Below are 24014 nucleotides of genomic sequence, written 5' to 3' on the forward strand. Positions count from 1 at the left end.
AGAGGCAGGGAGAGAAGGTGGCGGAGAGCTGAGGAAAAAAGGCGGCAAAGCGCGCCCTTTCTGTCTCGATCCGCCCCCTCTGTGACACTGTAGAGTGTCATATTTGTGATCCGGGGGGCGGGCTGGGGGGCGGAGAGGAGGCGGCAGCTTCAGCTAGGCCGAAGCTGCGGCCTAAAATAGATGCCCGATGCCCAGAAAGGCTCCAGGCTGGTGCGGAAGTCCGGGAGGGGGTCGGATCTGAACCGTACCCCCCCTGGATTTGAAGGCAGGATAGCGGTGAGGCTATAAGCGAAAGGGGGGGCCCTGTGAGGGGTCCCCCTGAGGCAGCATAGAGCTGGTGCTGCTGCAGATGCAGGGCGCAGGGAGCCTTGTGTCTCTATTGTACCATGCCTGCCTGCATTCCCCCCGGCCCCGACAGGAGCCCGCAGCTGGGCTGGGGTCCCTGGATGCAGGCGCATTTTCCCCCCAATTCATTAATTAGCGGGAAAAACACAAAAAATCTGCAAAATTAATGAACATGCTGCTTTTTACCGCGATGCGTTTTTTTTGCGGAAACAATGTTGATTTTTTATTTCTCTTTTTTTCCCCCTTTCCCATTCACTTTGCCTTTTGTTAAATTGATAAAAATAAACCATTGATTCTTTTATTCACGAGAGCTCTTACTTTACAGCATTTTTTCCCTCACCTGCTTAAAAAGTTTGCACAATACTGTAAATAATTTTTATACATACAGGACAAAAATTTTTTTCTAAATTAAAAATTACGAACGACTATTCAACTGAAAGCTGTACTATAGGAGAATCTATATACCGGAAATGTCCAAAAAAATCCTAGATGGTGCGCTCTTCACAGTAGTACAATGGGGCTGCACATACCCAACTTTAAACCGAAAAGAAAGTGCCTAAGCTTACAAAAATCACATCACCAAGCTTAAAAATTTTTTTTTCATGCTTTAGTGAAAACTCTTTTTAACCCCTTAGTCACAAGGCCAAATTCTCAAATCTGACATGTGTTAGTTCATGTTCCAATAACTGGGATGTTTCAATATAGTCCAGTGAATTTGAGATTATAATTTGTCACGAAAAAAAAAACACTTTATTTTAATATTAAATTTGGGTTGACATCTTGCATTTATTAAAAAAAAAAAAAAAGTTATAAATATGTAAAACATTTAACAATTTTCAAACTTAGAATGATTATCCCTTTAATCTGTAGATTCCCACCAAACAAAACCGTTAAAAACGGTCTGCTTTACATTAGCACCATCTGTAAAATGTTCTTTTACTTTGTTAGGATGTTAAAAGGTTTAAAAAGTTAACAGCAATTTTTCATTTTTCGTAAGAAATTAACTTTTTTTTTTTTTAAGGGACCCATTCAGATTTAAAGTGGCTTTGGGCGATGTATATATTGGAAAACACTGAAAAGTGAGAATTTTATGACAGCGTACCTCAACATATTGAAAACGGGCATTTATTAACCCTTACAAGGTGCTTTTCAGGAATTAATGGCATGACAGGAATGATAATCTGTATTTTTTTTTTTTTATCACCTACAGTGGCTTGCAAAAGTATTCACCCCAACTCTCCCCCCTAACCCCCAATCCCGGGATTTTATGTTTTGCAACCCCACAACCTGGAGTTCCACTGTTTTTTTAGGGTTCGCATCAGTTAATGCCTACAAATGTGACCATTTGGTTTTCTTTTTTTTTTTGTGTGAAGCAAATAAATAGGACAAAACAACTAAATTTCAGTGTGCATAACTATTCACTCCCCTTAAGCCAGCACTTTGTGGAGCGTGATTTTGCGGCAATTGCAGCTGCAAGTCACTTTGGATAAGTCTCTATCAGCGCTCTACATCTTGCCACTGGGATTTTTGACAGTGTGTAAAGCGCAGGATAAATATGATCCTAAATTTTCCCAACAAAAGCTTCAAATCAATCCACAAAAAAAGCAAGTCCCCGCTCAGGTCTGTTATCTATTAACAAAAATATAGGGGGGAAAGGGGGTGTCCTACATCACTGGTTGTACAAAGGCTCAGGAAAAACACTATGGCTCCTTACCCCCCTTCCACCCAAAGACAAAATTCAGTGCTCCCCCCTCCTCCCTTCTGAGCCCCAGTGTGCCTAAACCACACTTCGCATCCACACGTTTGGCATTCCTGTTGCGATGAGAGTCAGCCTAATTTACGGGTGCGTGTCTCCAGAAGCATGAGCTGGGCACAACTGGTCACTACAGTGTACTGGTCACTACAATGGCAGTTTGCAATTTTCACTACTGCTGTTTTCTGGAAACCACCCATGGAGTCAAAATCATCACTACAATTGCAGATAAATTGCCAAAGGAGTATGATTTTCATAATTGTGTGACTTGAGGGGGGATTCGGCTCTTCTTGCACTTAGGGGCTCTGTATATTGAGTCCGCAAAGTATTTTAGGAAAATCTGCGCTCCAAGAGGCAAATAGCGCGCTGTCCCACCCGAGTCTTGCCGTATAGCCAAGCAGTACTGTACAGCCACATCTGGGGTATTTCCACATTCAGTAGAAATTGTGGAACAAATATGGATGCCATTTTTACCCACTTCTTGTGTGAAATGTAAAGTCTGTGACAAACAAAACATTTTGGTGGTAAACATGTAATTTTTCTTCCACTGCCCAATGGTATAAATTTCTGACACACCTATGGTGTCAATATGATCACTGCACCCTTAGATGGATTCATTGAGAGGCTTAGTTTGTCAAATGGGGTCACTTATGAAGGGAGGAGGGTGGAGGTTTCTGCTGTTCTGGCACTTCAGGGGCTCTGCCAGTGGGTCATTGCACCAGCAAACCAGAACAGTAACATCTGCACTAAATTATGGCACGCCTTGCCTTTTGGGCTTTGCACGGTGCCTGAAAAGTATTTCTCAATTACATTTAGGGCATTGGCGTACTCAGGAGAAATTGCATAACAAACGGAGGACTATTTTTTCCCCATTAGCTCTTAAAAATTAGGGGCTAAAGCAACATTTTAGTGGTAAAAATGTAATTATTCTTTACCACCCAATTGCAAAAAATTCTGTGAGGCACATGTGGTGTCAACATGCACCCCTAGATGAATTCATTGAGTGGGTATAGTTTGTAAAATGAAGTCACCTATGGGAGGAGTTTCTGCAGTTCTGGCCTTCAGGGGCTCTGAAAATGTGACATGGCACCCTCCAGCAAAACCTGAACTCCAATATGACGCCTCTTCTGAACTTTGCACTGTACCTCAAAAGTAGTTTTCGACCACATATCCCCATATATCAGTGTACTCAGGAGAAATTGCACAACAAATTTTGGAGTACATTTTCTTCTGCTATACTTGTGAAAATGAAAATATTTGGGCTAAAACATTTTTTGTGGGAAAAATATATATGTATATATTTTTTTCATTTTCACAGTTCAACATTATAAAATTCTGTGAGGTATCTGTGGATTCAAGGTGCTCATCACACATCTAGATACATTCCTTGAGGGGTCTAGTTTCCAAAATGGGGTTGTTCCACTGCTTAGGCACATTAGTGGCTCTCTAAACACAACATGGTGTCCATTAAAGATTCCAGGCAATTTTGAGCTCCGAAAGTGAAACGTCACTCCTTCCTTTCTGAGCCCTGTTGTGCACCTAAACAGTAGTTTTCCTCCATATATACAGTCCATTTTCTCCTGTTACCCTTGTGAAAATAAAAAGTTTGGAGCTAAAGTAAATTTACAGAAAGAAAAAAAATGTTCTTCATTTTTTTCCTTTTATATTGCATTAATTCCTATGGAGAACCTGAAGGGTCAATAAACTTTGTGAATGTGGTTGAGGACTTTGAATTTTAGAATGGGCATTTTATTTCACATAGGCACCTCAAAGTCACTTCAGACGTGATGTGGTCCCTAAGGAAAAAAATAAAAATCGTGCAGCCTGATACATGACCGAGATCGTACAGCCATGTATGTTTGCCTTTGAAACGCTGTGAGACAAAATACTTTTAGTAGTTGCCAGGGACCAATACTAGTCGTACAGGCGAGTCCCAAGTGGTTTCTCCCCGCACACTGACAGTGACTGACAGCTTTCTGCCTACATGTGCATATAGGCAGAGGCTTGTCAGTCATTGTCAGTGGGTGGGAAGAAGCCACCACTAGTGACTAATGTACAGCGTCCCCAGCAGCTATTAAAAGTATGTTTTTCTGTAAAAAGATGCAGCATTTCAAAGTTACATGTCCACTGGCTGTACGATCACAGCCATTTAGGATACATGCTGCCCACAGATTGGGCAACATGTATCAGGTCCACTTTAAAGGTACCTTCACACAACGATTTCGTTAACTATATCGTTGCTTTTTGTGACGTAGCAACGATATCGTTAACGAAATCGATATGCGTGACAGCGACCAACGATCAGGCCCCTGCTGGGAGATCGTTGGTCGCTGGGAATGATCAGGACCTTTATTTGGTCGCTGATCACCCGCTGACATCGCTGAATGTCTTTACTTGTAACCAGGGTAAACATCGGGTTACTAAGCGCAGGGCCGCGCTTAGTAACCCGATGTTTACCCTGGTTACCATCCTAAAAGTAAAAAAAACAAATGCTTCATACTTACCTACCGCTGTCTGTCCCCGGCGCTGTGCTTCTCTGCACTCACTGTGAGCACAGCGGCCGGAAAGCAGAGCGGTGACGTCACCACTGTGCTTTCCGGCTGACCGGCGCTCACAGCCAGTGCAGGAGGAGAGCAGAGAAGCAGAGCGCTGGAGGACAGAGAGCGGTAGGTAAGTATGTAGTGTTTGTTTTTTTTACTTTTAGGATGGTAACCAGGGTAAACATCGGGTTACTAAGCGCGGCCCTGCGCTTAGTAACCCGATGTTTACCCTGGTTACCGGCATCGTTGGTCGCTGGAGAGCTGTCTGTGTGACAGCTCTCCAGCGACCAAACAGCGACGCTGCAGCGATCCGGATCGTTGTCTGGATCGCTGCAGCGTCGTTTAGTGTGAAGGTACCTTTACTATCCAGACTACTGTCTACTGCTAGGACCAGAGAAAAACCAACACCCTTCTTTAGCATAAGATAAGAGCCTACAGTATTACAAACAAGCTCTTTTCAGTTCAGCATTACACAGTAATATAACCAGGTAACACAAGGAAAATGTGAAAAGTTGACATCTGAATTGAACTACATCTATATGAACATCAGGGTAAATAAGATACAGTGAAAAAATTATGCACAAAACTTTACAGCAACATTTAGTGACAAAAGTACAGCAAAATATAGTAGGTAGTCAAAATGACTACCTTTAGTAGTTAAAAGGTAAATTTTGAAAGAAAAAAAAACGCGCAATTTTTTCACCAAAATTATTTATTGTCACAAAATCTTTTTTCGCATCCTATTTGAAGAAAACCGAGTCTCAAGCCGGAATTCCGAAAAAGGTAGTCACAGAAGAGAAATAAAAAGTGCAAGTAGTCAAAATGACTACCAGTAGTCCTTTAAACCTGTAGACTCACCTTATCCAAGTGCAGATCATCAAGAAGCTTTCTGAATCCATCACAGAATTCTAGATGATCCCAATATACAGGATACTGAAGCTGAAAGAGGCAGAAAAGTGGTGTAAACATGTAGATATGACGACTGGAGGATGTAGGTGAATAAGAGGACTAAACGTTCATGTCATATGAAGATTAGGAACATGTACCAGAAGGTGTGGAGAGGCCTGCGTCCTAGGCACTGGTCAGCGCCAACACAGAGGAGTACTTACAGCAATAACTCTGTATCCCCAACCAGTCAGCGCTAGGATCTGATGAAAGAAGATATCGGCTGTGCCGCTGACTGGAGGGAGAAATATAATGGGGCAGCGCACACTTCGGGGACCAGCATCATACAGAGACCAAACTTTACTGTCATCGTCGTCCACAATGATCTGAAACAAAAAGAGAATGACCTTTATATTTCACCAACAGGACTTATATTTTTATAAGGACAGGACAAAAAGAAGATGATGAATCAATAAATCGCCAAGCAAATTTGTCATTAAAAATCCTAGGACAGTGTATATTAATTTGGGTAAAGTCACTAATGTCATCCTGACGCTGCCATTTCCCCTCTACCACCGTAGCAATTATTATATAGCCTATCTGGGGTTAGTTACAGCAAAGAGAAGGGATCTCTGCTAGCTAAAATGTAATGAGGCACAGGACGGTGGCACCTTTGAGCTCCAGGTACCGTTCAGGTAAGGTTTACAGGTCATCTTAGTTTACACTTATTGTATTGCTCCTCTTTCAGTTGTGGCATACAGCCCCCCTGTGGTTACCATATGTTGGTTCTAGTACACTTTTTCTTATCTTATAAGATTGATACATTTTGTACTTGTTGGAGCAATCAGATGGCATATGTACCTGAGGGTATCCGTCTCATTTTAAGGTGCCACCTATATTTGGCTCATCTGTCACATCCCTATTGAGTTTTTCTGTTTGTTACTTTTAAGTATCAGTGCACACGCAGCCTTAGGGTACCGTCACACTAAGCGACGCTGCAGCGATACCGACAACGATGTCGATAGCTGCAGCGTCGCTGTTTGGTCGCTGGGGAGCTGTCACACAGACCGCTCTCCAGCGACCAACGATCCCGAAGTCCCCTGGTAACCAGGGTAAACATCGGGTTACTAAGCGCAGGGCCTGCGGGAGGTCCAGCGACGAAATAAAGTGCTGGACTTTCTGCGCCGACCAACGATGTCACAGCAGGATCCAGATCGCTGCTGCGTGTCAAACTGAACGATACCGCTAGCCAGGACGCTGCAACGTCATGGATCGCTAGCGATATCGTTCAGTGTGACGGTACCTTTAGTCTCTTCACATTTGTGTTGGAGGCTCGGTTCAGAGCCATGATGAAAACCCAACAGGCCCATTTAAAGTCGATTGGAGCCATCGGCCATTGCTGGTATCCACTATGGCAGGGATCTATCACTTCGCTTAATTTCTTTATTCTGCTCCTACGATGGATCAGCAATAACCAAATTAAAAAAAAAAAAAAAAAAAAAAAAACACAAGTGTGACGTCACATTGGTTAAAGTTATAATCATAAAAGGGGCATCACAATAGTTTTAAGGGACTGTCGGCACAGAATGACTGTACAAACTAAAGTACCAACACTCGGTACTTTATACTCACATGCGGGGGGAGGGAGGGGGATCCGGTCCGAGGGGTGTCGCTCTTCTTGGTCTGGTGCCTCCCTCCTTATTGAGATGACGCTCTCCTTCTTGTCTTATGTGGATGACACATTCACAGTCTTCTCGGCATCGCGCTCCTGCACAGGCGTACTTATCTACCCTGTTGAGGGCAGAGCCAAGTACTGCAGTGCGCAGGTGCCAGAAAAGGTCAAAGAGCCCGGCACCTGCGCACTGAAGTACTTTGCTCTGCCCTCAAAAGGGCAGATAAGTACGCTTGTGCAGGAGCGCGATGCCGAGAACACTGTGGATGATGAAGGGACGCGTCATCCACATGAAGCAAGCAGAAGCGCGGCATCGCAAGAAGAAGGGAGGTGTTGGACAAGACCAGTGACACCCCTTGTACCAGACCGCCCCACACGTGAGTATAATAAAAGTTATTTTTCTTCTCTTGCAGGTTGGGGGCTTATACACAGCATTATAGAATGCTGTATACCAGTCCTGAAAGGTGATGGCCATATCTTTTATCAGCCAAAACTGCTCACAGGTTCCCTTTAAGCCCTTATAGAGTACCTGTCACCCCCCCAGGCATTTGTAACTAAAAGAGCCACCATCTGCAGCAGTAATGCTGCATTCTGACAAGGTGGCTCTTTTAGTTCGGGCACTGCTGAAAGAATCGTTTTTGAAATTTGTCCCTCATACCGTGAAATCGCCAGGGAGGCGGGTCTTTCCCCCCCCGAATCCAGACGTCTCACAACCATCAATCATGGCCTCTGCGCACCGCCTCCTCTTCCTTCATTAGCGTCCCCGGCGCTATAAGTTCAAATGACAGCGGAACCGTGCATGCCCGAAAAAAAAATAACTGCGCAGGCGCTGGGAACGCCAATGAAGGAAGAGGAGGAGGCGGCGCCCGGCGTGCAAGGCCATGATTGACGGCTGTGAAGCGTCTGGATTAGCCGGGAAAGACCTGCCTCCGTGGCGATTTCACAGTATGAGGGACAAATTTCAAAAACAATTCTTTCAGCAGTGCCAGGGACCCGAACTAAAAGAGCCACCTTGTCAGAATGCAGCATTAGTGCTGCACAAGGTGGCTCTTTTAGGCTACTTTCACAATGGCGTTTTTTTTTTTTTAATACATCGCAATGCGTCGTTTAGGGGAAAAAACGCATCCTGCAAAGTTGTTTGCAGGATGCGTTTTTGCCCCATAGAGTTACATTACTGATGCATTGAAGTTTAGGAAGAGGTAAAAGTTTATTAGCAATTTATCCAACCAAAATTTCCCAATTTTTTTTTTCTCTAAGAGACTACAGCACATTTTAAGTGACTGAGGGGCATATATGAAAGAAAATTCCCAAAAGTGACACCATTTTAAAAACTGCACCGATCAAAGTGGCCAAAATCACATTAAAAGTGTATTAACCCTTTAGATGCACAGGAATTAAAAAAGTGGAAGAAAAAAAAAAAAGGAACATTTTACTTTTCACTACAAAAATGTTGCTTTAGCCCAAAATTATTAATTTCACAAGGGTAATAGGAGAAAATGCACCATACAATTCGTTGGGTAATTACGTCTGAGTACGCAGATATCCCATAAGTGGTGGAAAACTACCATAGAGAACAGACTGAGTATAAATGCCATAAAAAGAAATTTTATTCAATATATATAAAAAAGGCATTAAAATACAATCAAAATACCAGAGGCTGCTAAGCTCAAAAGCAGGGAATCCTTACCAATATTAAACCACGGTGAGCCTATGCATATGTCTATACACATGAATACATATGAATCAAGAATGCCTATTTAAAGTGCATAGGTTATGAAGTGCTAAAGTCTAAAGGATTTGCTAATTCCTGTAATTAAATGCTGAATGAGAACTTGCATGTGCAGGTTATCCTGCTGCCCCATAACCACCATTAACACCCGCTCTGCACATGCAAGTTCTCATTCAGCATTTAATTACATGATTTAGCAAATCATTTCTACTGAGTAGTGAGTACACACATACCCCATTTGTGCTCAAACTATTGTTTGGGAACACGGCAGAGCTTAGAAAGTGGGGAACACTTTGATTTTTGGAAGGCAAAAATGGTCTGGAATAGATTGGTGGCTCTCCATATGTGACACAAGGTTCCAGCACAGCAGAAACCCCCACAAAAGACCCAATTTTGGAAACTGCTCGTCAAAGAAATCCTCTAGGTGTGCAGTGAACATTTTAAATCCACAAGAATTTCACAGTATTGTATAACATTGGGCTGTGAAACTTTTTAGGCACAGAAACCTCAGAAAGGAATATGCACCATATCGGAGTGCAGATTTTCTTGGGATGGTTTGAGGGTTCCATGTCTCATTGGCAGAGCCCCTGAAGTATCAGGACAGCAGGATCCCCCATAAATGACCCCATTTTACAAACTACACCCCTAATCCAATCACCTAGGGGTACAGTGAGCATATTGACACCACAGGTGTTTCACAAAATGTTATAACATTGAGCAGTGAAGAAAGTACATTTTTAAAACTATAATGTTTTAGCTCTCGATTTTACATTTGCATTGGTAAAATTGACCACATAATTTGTTACACAATGTCTCTTGAACCTGGCAATACCCATTATGTGGATGTACAGTACTGTTTGGCCACACAGACTTGAGAGGGAAGAAGGATTTGACTCTTGGAGAACAAATTTTCATTAGGTTAGTTTGTGGACTCCATATACAGAGCCATCAGCAATGTGGATGCCTCCTATATTTCTGTTAGATTATGAACCTGATTGAGGATTTGTTTTTTGTGGGTTTAGTCGATGCTTTTATTGGTGGCATTTTGGGGTACAGAATATTTTGGAAAACATTTATCCTGTGCTCTACACTGAGCACTTACATGAAGGTCTCCATCTAAATCTACAAAATACGTGATTTGGATGAAATGCAAGAGGTATCCATTCACTAATGGGGCAATAGTTACTTTGGATTCTGTGTGGCTTCTATTCGGCTTTTAAGAAGTGCACACAACTGTGGCGAACCGCGCTTTTATGCACACCGGATCACAGATCAAACAGCGTCCATAGTGCCTCCATCTGCCTCTTTATAGGGAATCTTTAGTCAGGGGTTCGGTCTGAATCATGTATTTCAGAGATTTACACAGAAACCCCAGTGTATGTGCTCAGTGTAGAGCGCAGGATAAGGCTTCCGTCACACTAGCAGTATTTGGTCAGTATTTTACATCAGTATTTGTAGCCAAAACCAGGAGTGGAACAATTAGAGAAAAGTATAATAGAAACATATGCACCACTTCTGCATTTATCACCCACTCCTGGTTTTGGCTTACAAATACTGAGGTAAAATACTGACCAAATACTGCTAGTGTGACGGCAGCCTAAATGTAAGCAGAGCCTTAGGCCGGCTTCACACTCAGCGTATGAAAATACGGTCCGTATATTACGGCCGTAATACGCTGAAAAGTCCCGAAAATAGTGGTCCGTAGCTCCTCCGTAGGCAGGGTGTGTCAGCGTTGTTTTGCGCATGGCATCCTCCGTATGTAATCCGTATGGCATCCGTACTGCGTGGTTTTCTCGCAGGCTTGCAAAACCAACATACCGCTATAGAAGTGATCCAGCTTGAAAGCCGGTAATTCAATTACCGGCTTTTTCTTTCTCCTTCCTAAAACCCGACATGATTTGAGACATGGTTTACATACAGTAAACCATGTCTTCTCTCCATTTTTTTTGCAGATTCCACACTACTAATGTCAGTAGTGTGTATCTGCAAAATTTGGCCGTTCTAGCTCTTAAAATAAAGGGTTAAATGGCGGAAAAAATTGGCGTGGGCTCACGCGCAATTTTCTCCGCCAGAGTAGTAAAGCCAGTGACTGAGGGCAGATATTAATAGCCTGGAGAGGGTCCACGGTTATTGGCCCCCCCCTGGCTAAAAATATCTGCCCCCAGCCACCCCAGAAAAGGCACATCTGTAAGATGCGCCTATTCTGGCACTTGGCCACTCTCTTCCCATTCCCGTGTAGCGGTGGGATATGGGGTAATGAAGGGTTAATGCCACCTTGCTATTGTAAGGTGACATTAAGCCTAATTAATAATGTAGAGGCGTCAATTATGACACCTATCCATTTAACCCTTTATTTTAAGAGCTAGAACGGCCAAATTTTGCAGATACACACTACTGACATTAGTAGTGTGGAATCTGCAAAAAAAATGGAGAGAAGACATGGTTTACTGTATGTAAACCATGTCTCAAATCATGTCGGGTTTTAGGAAGGAGATTCTACCTATTGGACTGTAAGCTGTCAGTGTGATTTTACTGTACACCGCACTGAATTACCGGCTTTTCTCTCTAACAGCGCTGCGTATTTCTCGCAAGTCACACTGCTTGTCCGTGTGTAATCCGTATTTTTCACGCTTCCATAGACTTTCATTGGCGTATTTCTTGCGCAGTACGGTGACAAACGCAGCATGCTGCGATTTTGTACGGCCGTAGAAAGCCGTATAATACTGATCAGTAAAATACAGCAGATAGGAGCAGGGGCATAGAGAATAATTGTGCCGTATTTTTTGCGAGTTTTACGGACGTAGTTTCTGCGCTCTTACGTCCGTAAAACTCGCAAGTGTGAAGCCGGCCTTACTGTGATGTTTGGGCGGCAGAATGAACAAATCAATAGTACGGCAAAAATAGTTTAATTTTTTACGTCGTTCCTCATGCGACGACTTTATTCTCCGGGTCGGTGCCATTACTGCAGCAGAAGCCAAACAAAACAACAAAATACAAATCTGGTATCACTACTAAGTCTTTTTTTTTTTTTTTAAATACCAAAAACAAGATTTATGTTACCGACAGAGTCATGTAACAGCTTGCTGCAAAATTAAGTTTTTTTGGTCGCCGCGACATTGCATTTAAATCCAATAATGGGTGATCAAATGATTGTATCGGCACCAAAATAGTATCATTAAAAACGTCAGCTCCTCACACAAAAAACAAGCCCCCACCCGACCCCAGATCACTGAAAATGGAGACGCTACGGGTATTGGAAAATGGCGTTTTTTTTTTGTTTGTTTTTTTATAACAAAGTTTGGAATTTTTTTTCACCACTTACATAAAAAAGAACCTAGACATGTTTGGTGTCTATGAACTCGTAATGACCTGGAGAATCACAATGGCAGGTCAGTTTTAGCATTTAGTGAACCTAGTAAAAAGGCAAAACAAAAAACAGCTGTGGGATTGCACTTTTTTTTGCAATTTCACCGCACTTGATGATGTACTTGACAACTGCTCATGACGTGCTATGTACGTCATTGGTCATTAAGGGGTTAAATATACCTTCCCACAATCTCCACTCCCCTTTCTTTGACAACTCTGGCTTCAGAGGGCCAGACAAGAGTGGAGTTATATGAAAACCAAGCAGGTGTCAAAGTGTACATATTTGTTTGACTCAGCCATGCAGTCAGTACCTTTAGAGTATGTGCACACGTCAGGATTTTTTGCATTTTTTTTGTGTGGATTTTCCCGATAAAAACGCTATAAAATCGCTAAAAAAAATGCAAACAATATGCATCCTATCATTAAGGGTATGTGCACACGATGCAGATTTAGTGCAGAACTGCAGCAGATTTTTCTGCAGCAGAAACACTGCAGAACTGCACTGTGATCACAGTACAATGTAAATCAATGTGAAAAAAAAAAAGCTGTGCACATGGTGCAGAAAAATCTGCGCAGAAACGCTGCAGATTTCAAAGAAGTGCCTGTCACTTCTTTTGTGCAGTTCTGCAGCGTTTCTGCACCCCTCCATAATAGAAATCTGCAGGTGCGTTTTTGATGAGTTTTTTGTGCAGATTTGTGCTCCAAAAACGCATCAAAAACGCACCTGCAGATTCTGCCAGGAGATGCAGATTTAGTGCAGAACTGCAGCAGATTTTTCTGCACCAAATCTGCATCGTGTGCACACAGCCTTAGAATGCATTCTGCATGTTTTGTGCACATGTTTGCGTTTTTTTCCGCAAAAAAAACGCATTCCGCAAAACAAAGTAGCATGTTCACTATTTTTGCGGATTTTTTTACGGATTTCCCATTAAATTGGAGTGTCCGGAAAAAAAACGCAAAAAATCCGCACAAAAAACGCGTAAAATCCGCGCAAGAAACGCGCAAAAAACGCATGAGGATTTCTGGCAGAAATGTCCTGATTTTGTCAGGAAATTTCTGCAAGAAAATCCTTACGTGTGCACATAGCCTTAAGGTACCTTCACACATAACGATATCGTTGCTTTTTGTGACGTAGCAACGATATCGTTAAGGAAATCGTTATGTGTGACAGCGACCAACGATCAGGCCCCTGCTGGGAGATCGTTGGTCGCTGAACAAAGTCCAGAACTTTATTTCGTCGCTGGATCTCCCGTGGACATCGCTGGATCGGCGTGTGTGACATCGATCCAGCGATGTCTTCACTGGTAACCAGGGTAAACATCGGGTTACTAAGCGCAGGGCCGCGCTTAGTAACCCGATGTTTACCCTGGTTACCAAAATAAAATTAAAAAAAAAAAAAAAAAAACACTACATACTTACCTACCGCTGTCTGTCCCCGGCGCTGTGCTCTGCACTCCTCCTGTACTGGCTGTGAGCGTCGGTCAGCCGGAAAGCAGAGCGGTGACGTCACCGCTCTGCTTTCCGGCCGCTGTGCTCACAGCCAGTACAGGAGGAGTGCAGAGAAGCAGAGCGCCGGGGACAGACAGCTGTAGGTAAGTATGTAGTGTTTGTTTTTTTTTACTTTTACGCTGGTAACCAGGGTAAACATCGGGTTACTAAGCGCGGCCCTGCGCTTAGTAACCCGATGTTTACCCTGGTTACCGGCATCGTTGGTCGCTGGAGAGCTGTCTGTGTGACAGCTCTCCAGCGACCAAACAGCGACGCTGCAGCGATCCGGATCGTTGTCGGCATCGCTGCAGCGTCGCTTAATGTGAAGGGGCCTTTAAGCCAAGTATAGGACAGTGGGGTGTTAGATAAAAGCCTTAACTGATAAAATTGGATGCATCACAGACCATTGCTGACTGTGATGGATTAGAACAGACCTGTCATATGCATAATGGATCCTGTAAAACACCAAACCATGAGGCTAGTTTGAACAAGAGCCATAATATTCAAAAAGGGCTCTAAAAGTGAACCTGGAAATTATAGGCCAGTAAGTCTAACCTCTATTGTTGGTAAAATATTTGAAGGGTTTCTGAGGGATGTTATTCTGGATTATCTCAATGAGAATAACTGTTTAACTCCATATCAGCATGGGTTTATGAGAAATCGCTCCTGTCAAACCAATCTAATCAGTTTTTATGAAGAGGTAAGCTATAGGCTGGACCACGGTGAGTCATTGGACGTGGTATATCTCGATTTTTCCAAAGCGTTTGATACCGTGCCGCACAAGAGGTTGGTACACAAAATGAGAATGCTTGGTCTGGGGGAAAATGTGTGTAAATGGGTTAGTAACTGGCTTAGTGATAGAAAGCAGAGGGTGGTTATAAATGGTATAGTCTCTAACTGGGTCGCTGTGACCAGTGGGGTACCGCAGGGGTCAGTATTGGGACCTGTTCTCTTCAACATATTCATTAATGATCTGGTAGAAGGTTTACACAGTAAAATATCGATATTTGCAGATGATACAAAACTATGTAAAGCAGTTAATACAAGAGAAGATAGTATTCTGCTACAGATGGATCTGGATAAGTTGGAAACTTGGGCTGAAAGGTGGCAGATGAGGTTTAACAATGATAAAACAGGATTTTTGGTTGCTTACCGTAAAATCTGTTTCTCGGAGCCTTCATTGGGGGACACAGGAACCATGGGTGTATGCTGCTGCCACTAGGAGGCTGACACTATGCAAATAAAAAGTTAGCTCCTCCTCTGCAGTATACACCCTACCGACAGGAAGTAGGATATTCAGTTAGTGAGAAAGCAGTAGGAGAAGCAACGTGTAAAAGAGGAATAATAATAATAAACTTTATTCACATAGCGCCAACAAATTCTACGGCGCTCCATAGATTAACAGTTTCAAACACTCGAAGAGTGTTCAAAGAACTCAAACATATACAGTAAACAGAGCTGTTCAACTTGGGAGGGTGCTGTGTCCCCCAATGAAGGCTCCGAGAAACAGATTTTACGGTAAGCAACCAAAAATCCTGTTTTCTCTATCGCCTTTCATTGGGGGACACAGGAACCATGGGACGTCCCAAAGCAGTCCCTGGGGTGGGAAAAACCGACTTGCCGCCTGCAGGATCCTTCTGCCCAGGCTGGAGTCCGCCGTAGTTCGGCGAAACGTGTGGATGGAAGACCAGGTGCCGCTTGCAAAGCCGTCAGCGATAACCCTGTGACGTACCGCACTGGAAGCGCCGACTGCCCGGGTAGAGTGAGCCTTTATCTCAGGAGGGGGCACTCTTGTTCTTGACCCGGTAAAGCTTCCAAAATTGCCGATCTGATAGAGCGAGCAATAGTCGCCATTGCCGATCTGATAGAGCGAGCAATAGTCGCCTTGGAAGTCGGCAGGCCTCTACGCACGCCATCAGGGATGGCGAAAAGAGAATCCATCTTTCGGAAAACGGCTGTGCTAGCCAGGGAGATCCTCACTGCCCTGACGAGGTCCAGCCGGATGAATCGGAGCTGGACAAAAGGAAAGGTATAACGATGTCCTCGTTGAAGTGGAAAGATGAAAAACCACCTCGAGAAAGGAAGGAAGGCAGAGGCCTGTGACCACCTTGTCCTGGTTTAAAATAAAAAAAAAGGAGGTCGGCAAGAAGCGGCCGCCAACTCAAAAACGCGGCGGATCAAAAAGATGGACCTGAGAAAAGTCACCTTCCGAGATAGAACTGACAGGAAAAACTCCCTGAGAGGCTCAAAGGGGGGAACCCCTAAGCACAACCAATCCAACCTATAAATCCCATGAATCCACAGAGGCCCTGTACGGAGGGACAGCGTGGGCTACTCCTTGAAGGGAGGTCTTAACCTGTGGCTGAGAAGATAACGTCTTCTGAAAGGGAAGAAGAGCGCAGGAACCTGGTCCTTTAGGGAACTAAGAGCGAAGCCCGAATCCAGCCCTGCCTGAAGGAAAACCAAATGGAAGGCAGGGAAAAAGGACATAGGTGAAAAGTGGTTGGACTCGCATCAACGAAAGTAAGCCTTCCAGGTACGATAGTAGATCCTGGAAGAAGACAAAGGCTTCCCAGCCTGGATTATAGAGTGACTCATCTGGGCCGAAAGGCCGGACGCTCTTAGAACTGTGGAGTCCACAGCCACGCCGTTAAACTGAGCGACCGATAATTCGGGTGGCAGATCGGACCCTGAGACAGCAGATCGGGTCCGCCCGGAAGACACCAGGGGTGTCCGCGGAAGATTGGCGATGTCTGCAAACTAAGACCTCCTTGGCCAATCCGGGACGATCAGAATGACCGGCACCCATCCAGCCTTGATCTTTTTCGACAGCTTGGAAAGCAAGGGAAGGCGTGGGAACCGATAGGGGAGCCCGAACTGCGACCGAGGAATGGCCAGAGAGACAACACCACTGAGAGGATCACGGGACCCTGGGCCGACCCGAGGGACCTCCTGTTCAATGGGGACGCCATGAGGTCCACCTCTGGAGTCCCCCATCGAAGAGCAATCCGATAGGAAACCTCCTGAAGTACCATTCCCCTGCCGCGAGGCCCTCGCGGCCGAGGAAGTCGGCGGCCTAAATGTCCACGCCGGGGACATGCACTGTGGAGCTCACCAGGACCGTTGCCTCTGTCCAAAGGAGGGTCCTGGAATCTCGGCCGAGGCCAGCGAACGCCGAGTCCACCCCTGGTGGTAGACATATGCACTGCTGTGTCATTGTCTGTCTGGATTCGAATTGGCAGGCTGCTGAGAATCCTTACCCAGTGAAGGAAAGACAGAAAAGATGATCCGGGACTCGAGGACATTGATCGGCAAAGGAGGCTCCTGCACCGACCAACAACCCTGAAAGAACAGGAGACAAAGCCCCGCGCCTCCGCGAGCGGACTGGCGTCCGTCGTCACCACCTGCCAGGGAACTGGAAGGAAGGATATGCTGTGAAGGATCTACTCTGGGATAAGAGAAGTGACCTCGGCCACCAGTCGAGGAACCATTTGACCTGGGAGAAAGCCGGATCGGACGATGCAGGGAGAAGACAGACCTGTACCCTGCGATAAAATAGCCTGCTGAAGAAGTCTTGAAAGAAACGGGCGAAGGGCAAACTGCTTCCGATGTTGCAACCAAACCTCCTTAGGGCCGAGAACCCTGGAGCAAGCGAACTTCCTGACAAAGGAGGGATATCCTGTCCTCGGGAAGGAAGACTCTGGTCCGACAAGTGTCAAAGAACATGCCCAGAGATACGAGACGCTGAACAAGACAGAACTTCTTCCTGTTGATGAGCCACCCGCAACGGTTAGAATGTCGGAAAAGATGGATAGACTTTCGGGAGCCTGAAACCGAAATTCCTGAGCCTCCATGAAAGTGATTACTGAACGAGGGAATATCATCCTGAAGTGTCTCCGACGAAACTTCCTGTACAGCAAATGGAGATCCGGACTGGGACGAACCTTGCTGTCCTCTGTCAGTACAGAAAGATTCGAAGAGAAGCCTGTGAACCGATGAACCATTCCTGTTCTGGGACGGGAACGTTTACCCCAGATTTAAGGAGGGAAACAATGGCTGTAAAGAAACCCGGGACTAGAGCGGGGTCTCTTGGAGGTTGGGATTTGAAGAAAACGATCCCAGGACCGTGAAATGAAGATTTTGTATCTAGAGGATACAAGTGCCCTGGCCCATGCGCCCTCTACTGAGGAGACCCAGACGTCCCTGAGGAACAGGAGACGGTTGCCCGGTCTGAGAAACGGGCTGGGGCCTAGTCGTGGGTCATGCCTAGGTGGAACTTCCAGTCCTGGACCTGGAGAATCCACCTTAGGAGTAGCAGGCACGCCAGGAAAGAGTGAGTCGAAGAATACCTTCTTCTATCTAACGTGCCAGAGGCCTCTGCTGTTGCGAAGAGGAATCTGATGCCGCAAAACTACGAAAAAGGTCAAAAAGACCGAAGTAGCCGCCTAAGGGGAAGTAGGCGAGGTCTGGAGAAGGGGACTGGCTGGGGCTGGATAGAGGGCAGGGGGGGGGGGGTGGGAAGCCTGCAGGACCCGAGGCGGGAATGTCCTCCCCTGAGCACGGCCACGCAGATAGCGTGCCCGGACAAGAAGCGGCGCGGTGTTCCGTAAAGGCAGCCGCGCCGGAACAGGGGACAGGGAGGCCGCATCCACGGAAGTGGCGCGGCTGAAAAGAGATGCGATTCGCATCAGAAAACCCCTAAGTAGGAACCCCCTTTTTAGGATCCAGGGAAGCCACAGGGTGGGGAGGGAAAATACTCACCTAAACATCCCCCGCCGGTACTAACCTGGAAGGAATGAGACGTCCACGGAGCTGATGGACGTCCTCGTCTCCTCCGACCGACAGGCTCTGGTGGGCGAGTGGGTGGGGGACGGAGCCAGGACCGGACTTCTAAGCACGCTTGTGTGCTAGGATCTTGGTCCTGGTGAGGGATCTATGAGGATACGGGGTGGCAGTACACGCCGTACTCATAGTCCACATTGTGGGACTACAGGTGTGACTGTTCACCCTGTATCCCTCCGGAAAAACCTGAAAGGAAACGACGCACATTGAGGTAGATAAGGGTCTAATGAAAGACCCGTGTCCACCTCCTACTGACACTAAGCTAAACTGAATATCCTACTTCCTGTCGGTAGGGTGTATACTGCAGAGGAGGAGCTAACTTTTTATTTGCATAGTGTCAGCCTCCTAGTGGCAGCAGCATACACCCATGGTTCCTGTGTCCCCCAATGAAAGGCGATAGAGAAATGTAAGGTTACACACATGGGAAGAAGGAATCAATATCACCATTACACACTGAATGGGAAACCACTGGGTAAATCTGACAGGGAGAAGGACTTGGGGATCCTAGTTAATGATAAACTTACCTGGAGCAGCCAGTGCCAGGCAGCAGCTGCCAAGGCAAACAGGATCATGGGGTGCATTAAAAGAGGTCTGGATACACATGATGAGAGCATTATACTGCCTCTGTACAAATCCCTAGTTAGACCGCACATGGAGTACTGTGTCCAGTTTTGGGCACCGGTGCTCAGGAAGGATATAATGGAACTAGAGAGAGTACAAAGGAGGGCAACAAAATTAATAAAGGGGATGGGAGAACTATAATACCCAGATAGATTAGCGAAATTAGGATTATTTAGTCTAGAAAAAAGACGACTGAGGGGCGATCTAATAACCATGTATAAGTATATAAGGGGACAATACAAATATCTCGCTGAGGATCTGTTTATACCAAGGAAGGTGACGGGCACAAGGGGGCATTCTTTGCGTCTGGAGGAGAGAAGGTTTTTCCACCAACATAGAAGAGGATTCTTTACTGTTAGGGCAGTGAGAATCTGGAATTGCTTGCCTGAGGAGGTGGTGATGGCGAACTCAGTCGAGGGGTTCAAGAGAGGCCTGGATGTCTTCCTGGAGCAGAACAATATTGTATCATACAATTATTAGGTTCTGTAGAAGGACGTAGATCTGGGGATTTATTAGGATGGAATATAGGCTGAACTGGATGGACAAATGTCTTTTTTCGGCCTTACTAACTATGTTACTATGTTACATAGTAAAATTACTGAAAATTGTACTGGCACATCCACATACAGGCTCAGAAATGCAATCAAATTACTGTATATAGATTTCATACAAAAAATTACTTGCATACGCTAGAAGAGAATTTTTTTTAGACTGCACAAATAATCTACAAAATTCCCATCATAGTGTCTGGTGCGTTCTAATAATTAACCTTACACATGCAGTTAATGATTAGCAATGGCTAGATCTATATTTGTACAACACCGTACAACCAAGTGAATGCTGAGCACCTTCCACAGAACGTATGCCACGTATCATACATACTGCAATCATGTCCAGATATTACTTCCATGCCCATATACTAACTACATTGTGCAATGAAGTCTGTATCTCTTCATGCAACAGGACAGAACATATCAGACATTTCCTCTTTTTTTCTTAGATACTCATTAGAAGTGCAAAACCCTTAGTAAGGAGGGACAACTCCAGACACTCATCCAGCAATGGAAAGAAAGCCAGGTTTTCTAAACTTGCAGAATAAATCATATGAATTAAAAACAACGTTATATTTATGCTGCGTTAGAATATAGAATCTGCAGATTGTATGTTCTCCCGGGTTTGCCAGGGTTTCCTTCTGGTTCTTGGTTTTCATGCCACGTGCCAAAGACATCCTGATAGGGAATTTATAATGTGGGACAGTGATGATGTCTGTAAAGTTCTGCGGAATTAATGGCGCTACATAGGTATAATAATTAAGACATGCTTCACAAATCAAAATTATGAACATAAAAAAATATCATACAATCAAATCCAAGCTTGTGCCATAAGTTGTCTACTCAGCACTCAATAGGACTGGACTCTACATACCCGCTTTAGTGGGACCGTGCTACGAAACCAGTTGTAGTCTGGGGAGATCTTGATGGCTCCCATGTCGCAGAGTAAAGTTCAGGCAGATCTGCAGGGAGGAGAGAAGGCATGTGATGAGTTATCAGGAGACACAAGCCTCGCTATGTGTGCTGGCTCATGCTTTGCAGGAGGGACCACCCACCACACATACAATACATATATTTTTTAACATAGAGTAAGCAGTTTCACACAAGTACACAATGGGCTATTATTACAAAATAGGAAATGCAATGGACACAATTAAATTAATATGTTCATTTCCTTAAAAAAAACTGCATACCTTATTAAGTGGATCTCTTAGACCTGATGAAGCTGGTGTACTTTGAAAATCCATGTACAGAATGTTGGTGTAATGGTTTCCCTCATGATCTTAAATAGGACTCTTCACCAAAGGTTTCATATTCAACTGGACACAGGATATAATGGTGGCTGCAGAGTGCTATTTAGCACCTAACGAGTTAGCACCCACTTGGACTTCACAAAAGTTATCAGATCTTTGTCACAGGGGGCGTGTACTTCTCCCTGTATAATGCTGACCAATCATAAGCAGAAAAAGAACACGCCCCCACCATAGCTTAGAGCAGGTTCCGCAGTGTGTGAGATGTAAGGATACAGCCCCGATCTCCTGGTCTAACCTATGTGATCAGAAAACAACAGATGACCAACACCTTTCAGATGAGGTCTCTCTGAGGTGACATAGTATATACCAAACGACAGCCCGGATCTCACTGCAGAGCAATTATAAGTTGCCTGAACACAACACACACAAGTGTAACTACATTTCACACACTGAGAAACCTGCTCTGAGCCATGGTGGGGCATGTTTTTTTCTTTGAGTGTTGCTGCCCACTTATGATTGGGCAGCATTATACAGGTAAAAGAGTACAAGCACCCAGTGATAACTATCTCAAAACACCCACTTAGATTAAATAAAAAACATTCCGCAGCCACCATTACATTGCGACTCCAGTTCCACATGAAACATCAGAGGATCATACAACCATTCTGACATGGATTTTCAAAGTAAACACACCAGCCTCATCAAGGCTGACTGGTTTATTGTATAGAATGTGAAGCCTGATGACAGTAACTTCATTTATATTAGCATTGCTTTGTTTTCCCTGTTAACATTCGACCTTACACCATGTTCTAACATTGAGTAAACTAGTAAACCTGCTGCCAGGAAGTCCTCCATATTCAGGAGCGGTGACTGAATCCGGGCTGGCAGCACCACTATAAGGCCGGTTTCACGTTTTGACGATGTGGCGACCAGCGTAGAACGCAGCTTGTAGCAATTTTTTTTTCTCCACATCGTCAAAACGACACATGCGGAAGCATCCGCATACAGCGGCACGGCCTGCGTACCTAATGTTAAAGATAGGTACGCCGGCCGCATGCAGAAGTAGGCGGAGCTAGTGGCGGAAGTGCGGCCGAGGGCGGGGCTTCACGGAGGAAGTCCGCAGCTCCTCAAAACGCTAGTGTGAAACTAGCCTAACAAAGCCTGAGGCTGCCAGAAGAAGTAAAGTTATGGTAATTTCCTCCCAGAAGTGGGGCTCTCAGTGTGTGCGGCTTCATAACGCTATTTACCTGCAGAATAACCCCATAGCTGCAGGTTTATACTGCTGGGCTCCAGTGCCCCATTCTCAGGGCTATAGAGCCGCAATGTCCACATCCCTTGGGGTACCAGAGGTCAGACTGCAGCGACCAGCAAGTTATCCCTCATCCTTCATATAGGCTATAAATGTATTTATTTTGGGAATAACCCTGTACAACAACAAAACAAGCGGCAAACCAAGGATGTGCACTTTGTATATTCCAACATACGGTATGTGAAAGAGACAAAATTACTCTATCAAAGTCTTTGAATATTGGTGATATTTCTTCAAGGAGACCCTGTAACGCTGGGATTTTACTTGCACTGTTTGGATTTTATGGGATTGTCTTCACCTCTGCAGTTGGGGCCTTCTCAGTGCAAATTAGAACAAAGCATCATTCAGGACAAATATCAGATGCATCACATGGGGAACTAATTTTCTTGGCAGAGAATCTGAACAGGAAGCAGAAAACAGAAGTATTACATAAGTCACACACAATCCGATGCCTGCAGGCACAAACTCGTGAAAGTGCGGCCATAAATAAAAAAATTAAAAAAATGACAGCGGCCGTCGGAATAGAGTAAATTAGTGACACGGAATTTGGAAATAAAATTTTACTATTGTTTTATCATAAGGGATGAGCATCAAACCCCAGCTCTGCACATACAACACATATGACTGTGCAGCTGGAAGAATACTGCCAGGTGCCGCCACATACGTCTGTATTTAGGGGTATGCCGTCACTCAGTGGGGTAGAGTCAAAAAGTCCCAAAGCAAAGTTTGGGCATGGGGCCCATCAGCATGACGGTCAGATGTAGGGACCTCTGTAGCGTTCTAGATCATATAAAAACATTTTTGCGCCCCTAATAATAATAATAATAGACTACAAATGAAGTATTTAAATCTCATAGAAAACACAACAATAAGGCTACTTTCACACTAGCGTCGGGCTCGGCCCGTCGCAGTGCGTCGGGCTGAGGTTACCGACGCTAGCGTTGTTTGCGCCGCACAACGGGTGCAGCGGCTGCAGATATTCATCGCATCCGCTGCCCCATTGTGAGGTGCGGGGAAGTGGGGGCGGAGTTCCGGCCGCGCATGCGTGGTCGGAAAAAGCGGTCCGTCGGCAGCAAAAAACGTTACATGTAACGTTTTTTGCTCCAGGCGGTCCGCCACAACACGGCGCAACCGTCGCACGACGGTTGCAACGTGTGGCAATGTGTCGCAATGCGTCGCTAATGTTAATCTATGGGGCAAAAACACATCCTGCAAACACCCGAGCATGCTCGAGAAATAACGAGTATATTCGCTCATCACTAATCACAATGAGGTATTCACCAAATGTATAGTCATACTGAACCAGTCACCTTAGCGCACGCATATTAGAATAATTACAGACTATCAGCTGTGTCTGCCTTGGGGGGGGGGGGTTTAATCGGGAAACCTTACTGAGACAACAGATTCCAGTACAGTAACCTGGAGGGAAAAAAAAAAACACCGGATTACGTACCGCTAATGCTCTTTTATAGAGCCACGACAGCACCCACTGAGAGAGGGGATCCGCCCCTAGGAACAGGAAACCCTACGGAGAGATAAAAGGGGCGGTCCCCCTCGCTCCCACAGTTTGGGTTACAGAGATTGCGAGGAACCGCCCACCAGTTTTAGTAGACAATTCTTTATCATCATTTATTATAATTTAATTACGTATAACTACAAG

General features: G+C 44.9%; 1 protein-coding gene across 2 annotated transcripts in view; it reads right to left on the reverse strand.

Annotated features, from left to right (window-relative positions):
• The window catches only part of SPG21 (SPG21 abhydrolase domain containing, maspardin), a 71375-nt gene that overhangs the window by 21532 nt on the left and 25829 nt on the right, over positions 1 to 24014 (reverse strand). Inside the window, exons 1-4 of one of the 2 annotated variants that reach the window (XM_069766338.1) lie at positions 22554 to 22752; positions 20667 to 20754; positions 5748 to 5909; positions 5497 to 5577 (exon numbers count right to left, since the gene is read on the reverse strand). In XM_069766338.1, the coding sequence (XP_069622439.1) occupies positions 5497 to 5577; positions 5748 to 5909; positions 20667 to 20729 (306 nt within the window). In that variant the 5' untranslated portion in view covers positions 20730 to 20754; positions 22554 to 22752. Of the gene's footprint in view, positions 1 to 5496; positions 5578 to 5747; positions 5910 to 20666; positions 20755 to 22553; positions 22753 to 24014 lie in introns of those variants that run through there. The other variant, XM_069766337.1, reaches the window with a different exon arrangement.

This window comes from Ranitomeya imitator, chromosome 4 (genome assembly GCF_032444005.1).
Source record: "Ranitomeya imitator isolate aRanImi1 chromosome 4, aRanImi1.pri, whole genome shotgun sequence".
NCBI classification, from domain to species: Eukaryota; Metazoa; Chordata; class Amphibia; order Anura; family Dendrobatidae; genus Ranitomeya; species Ranitomeya imitator.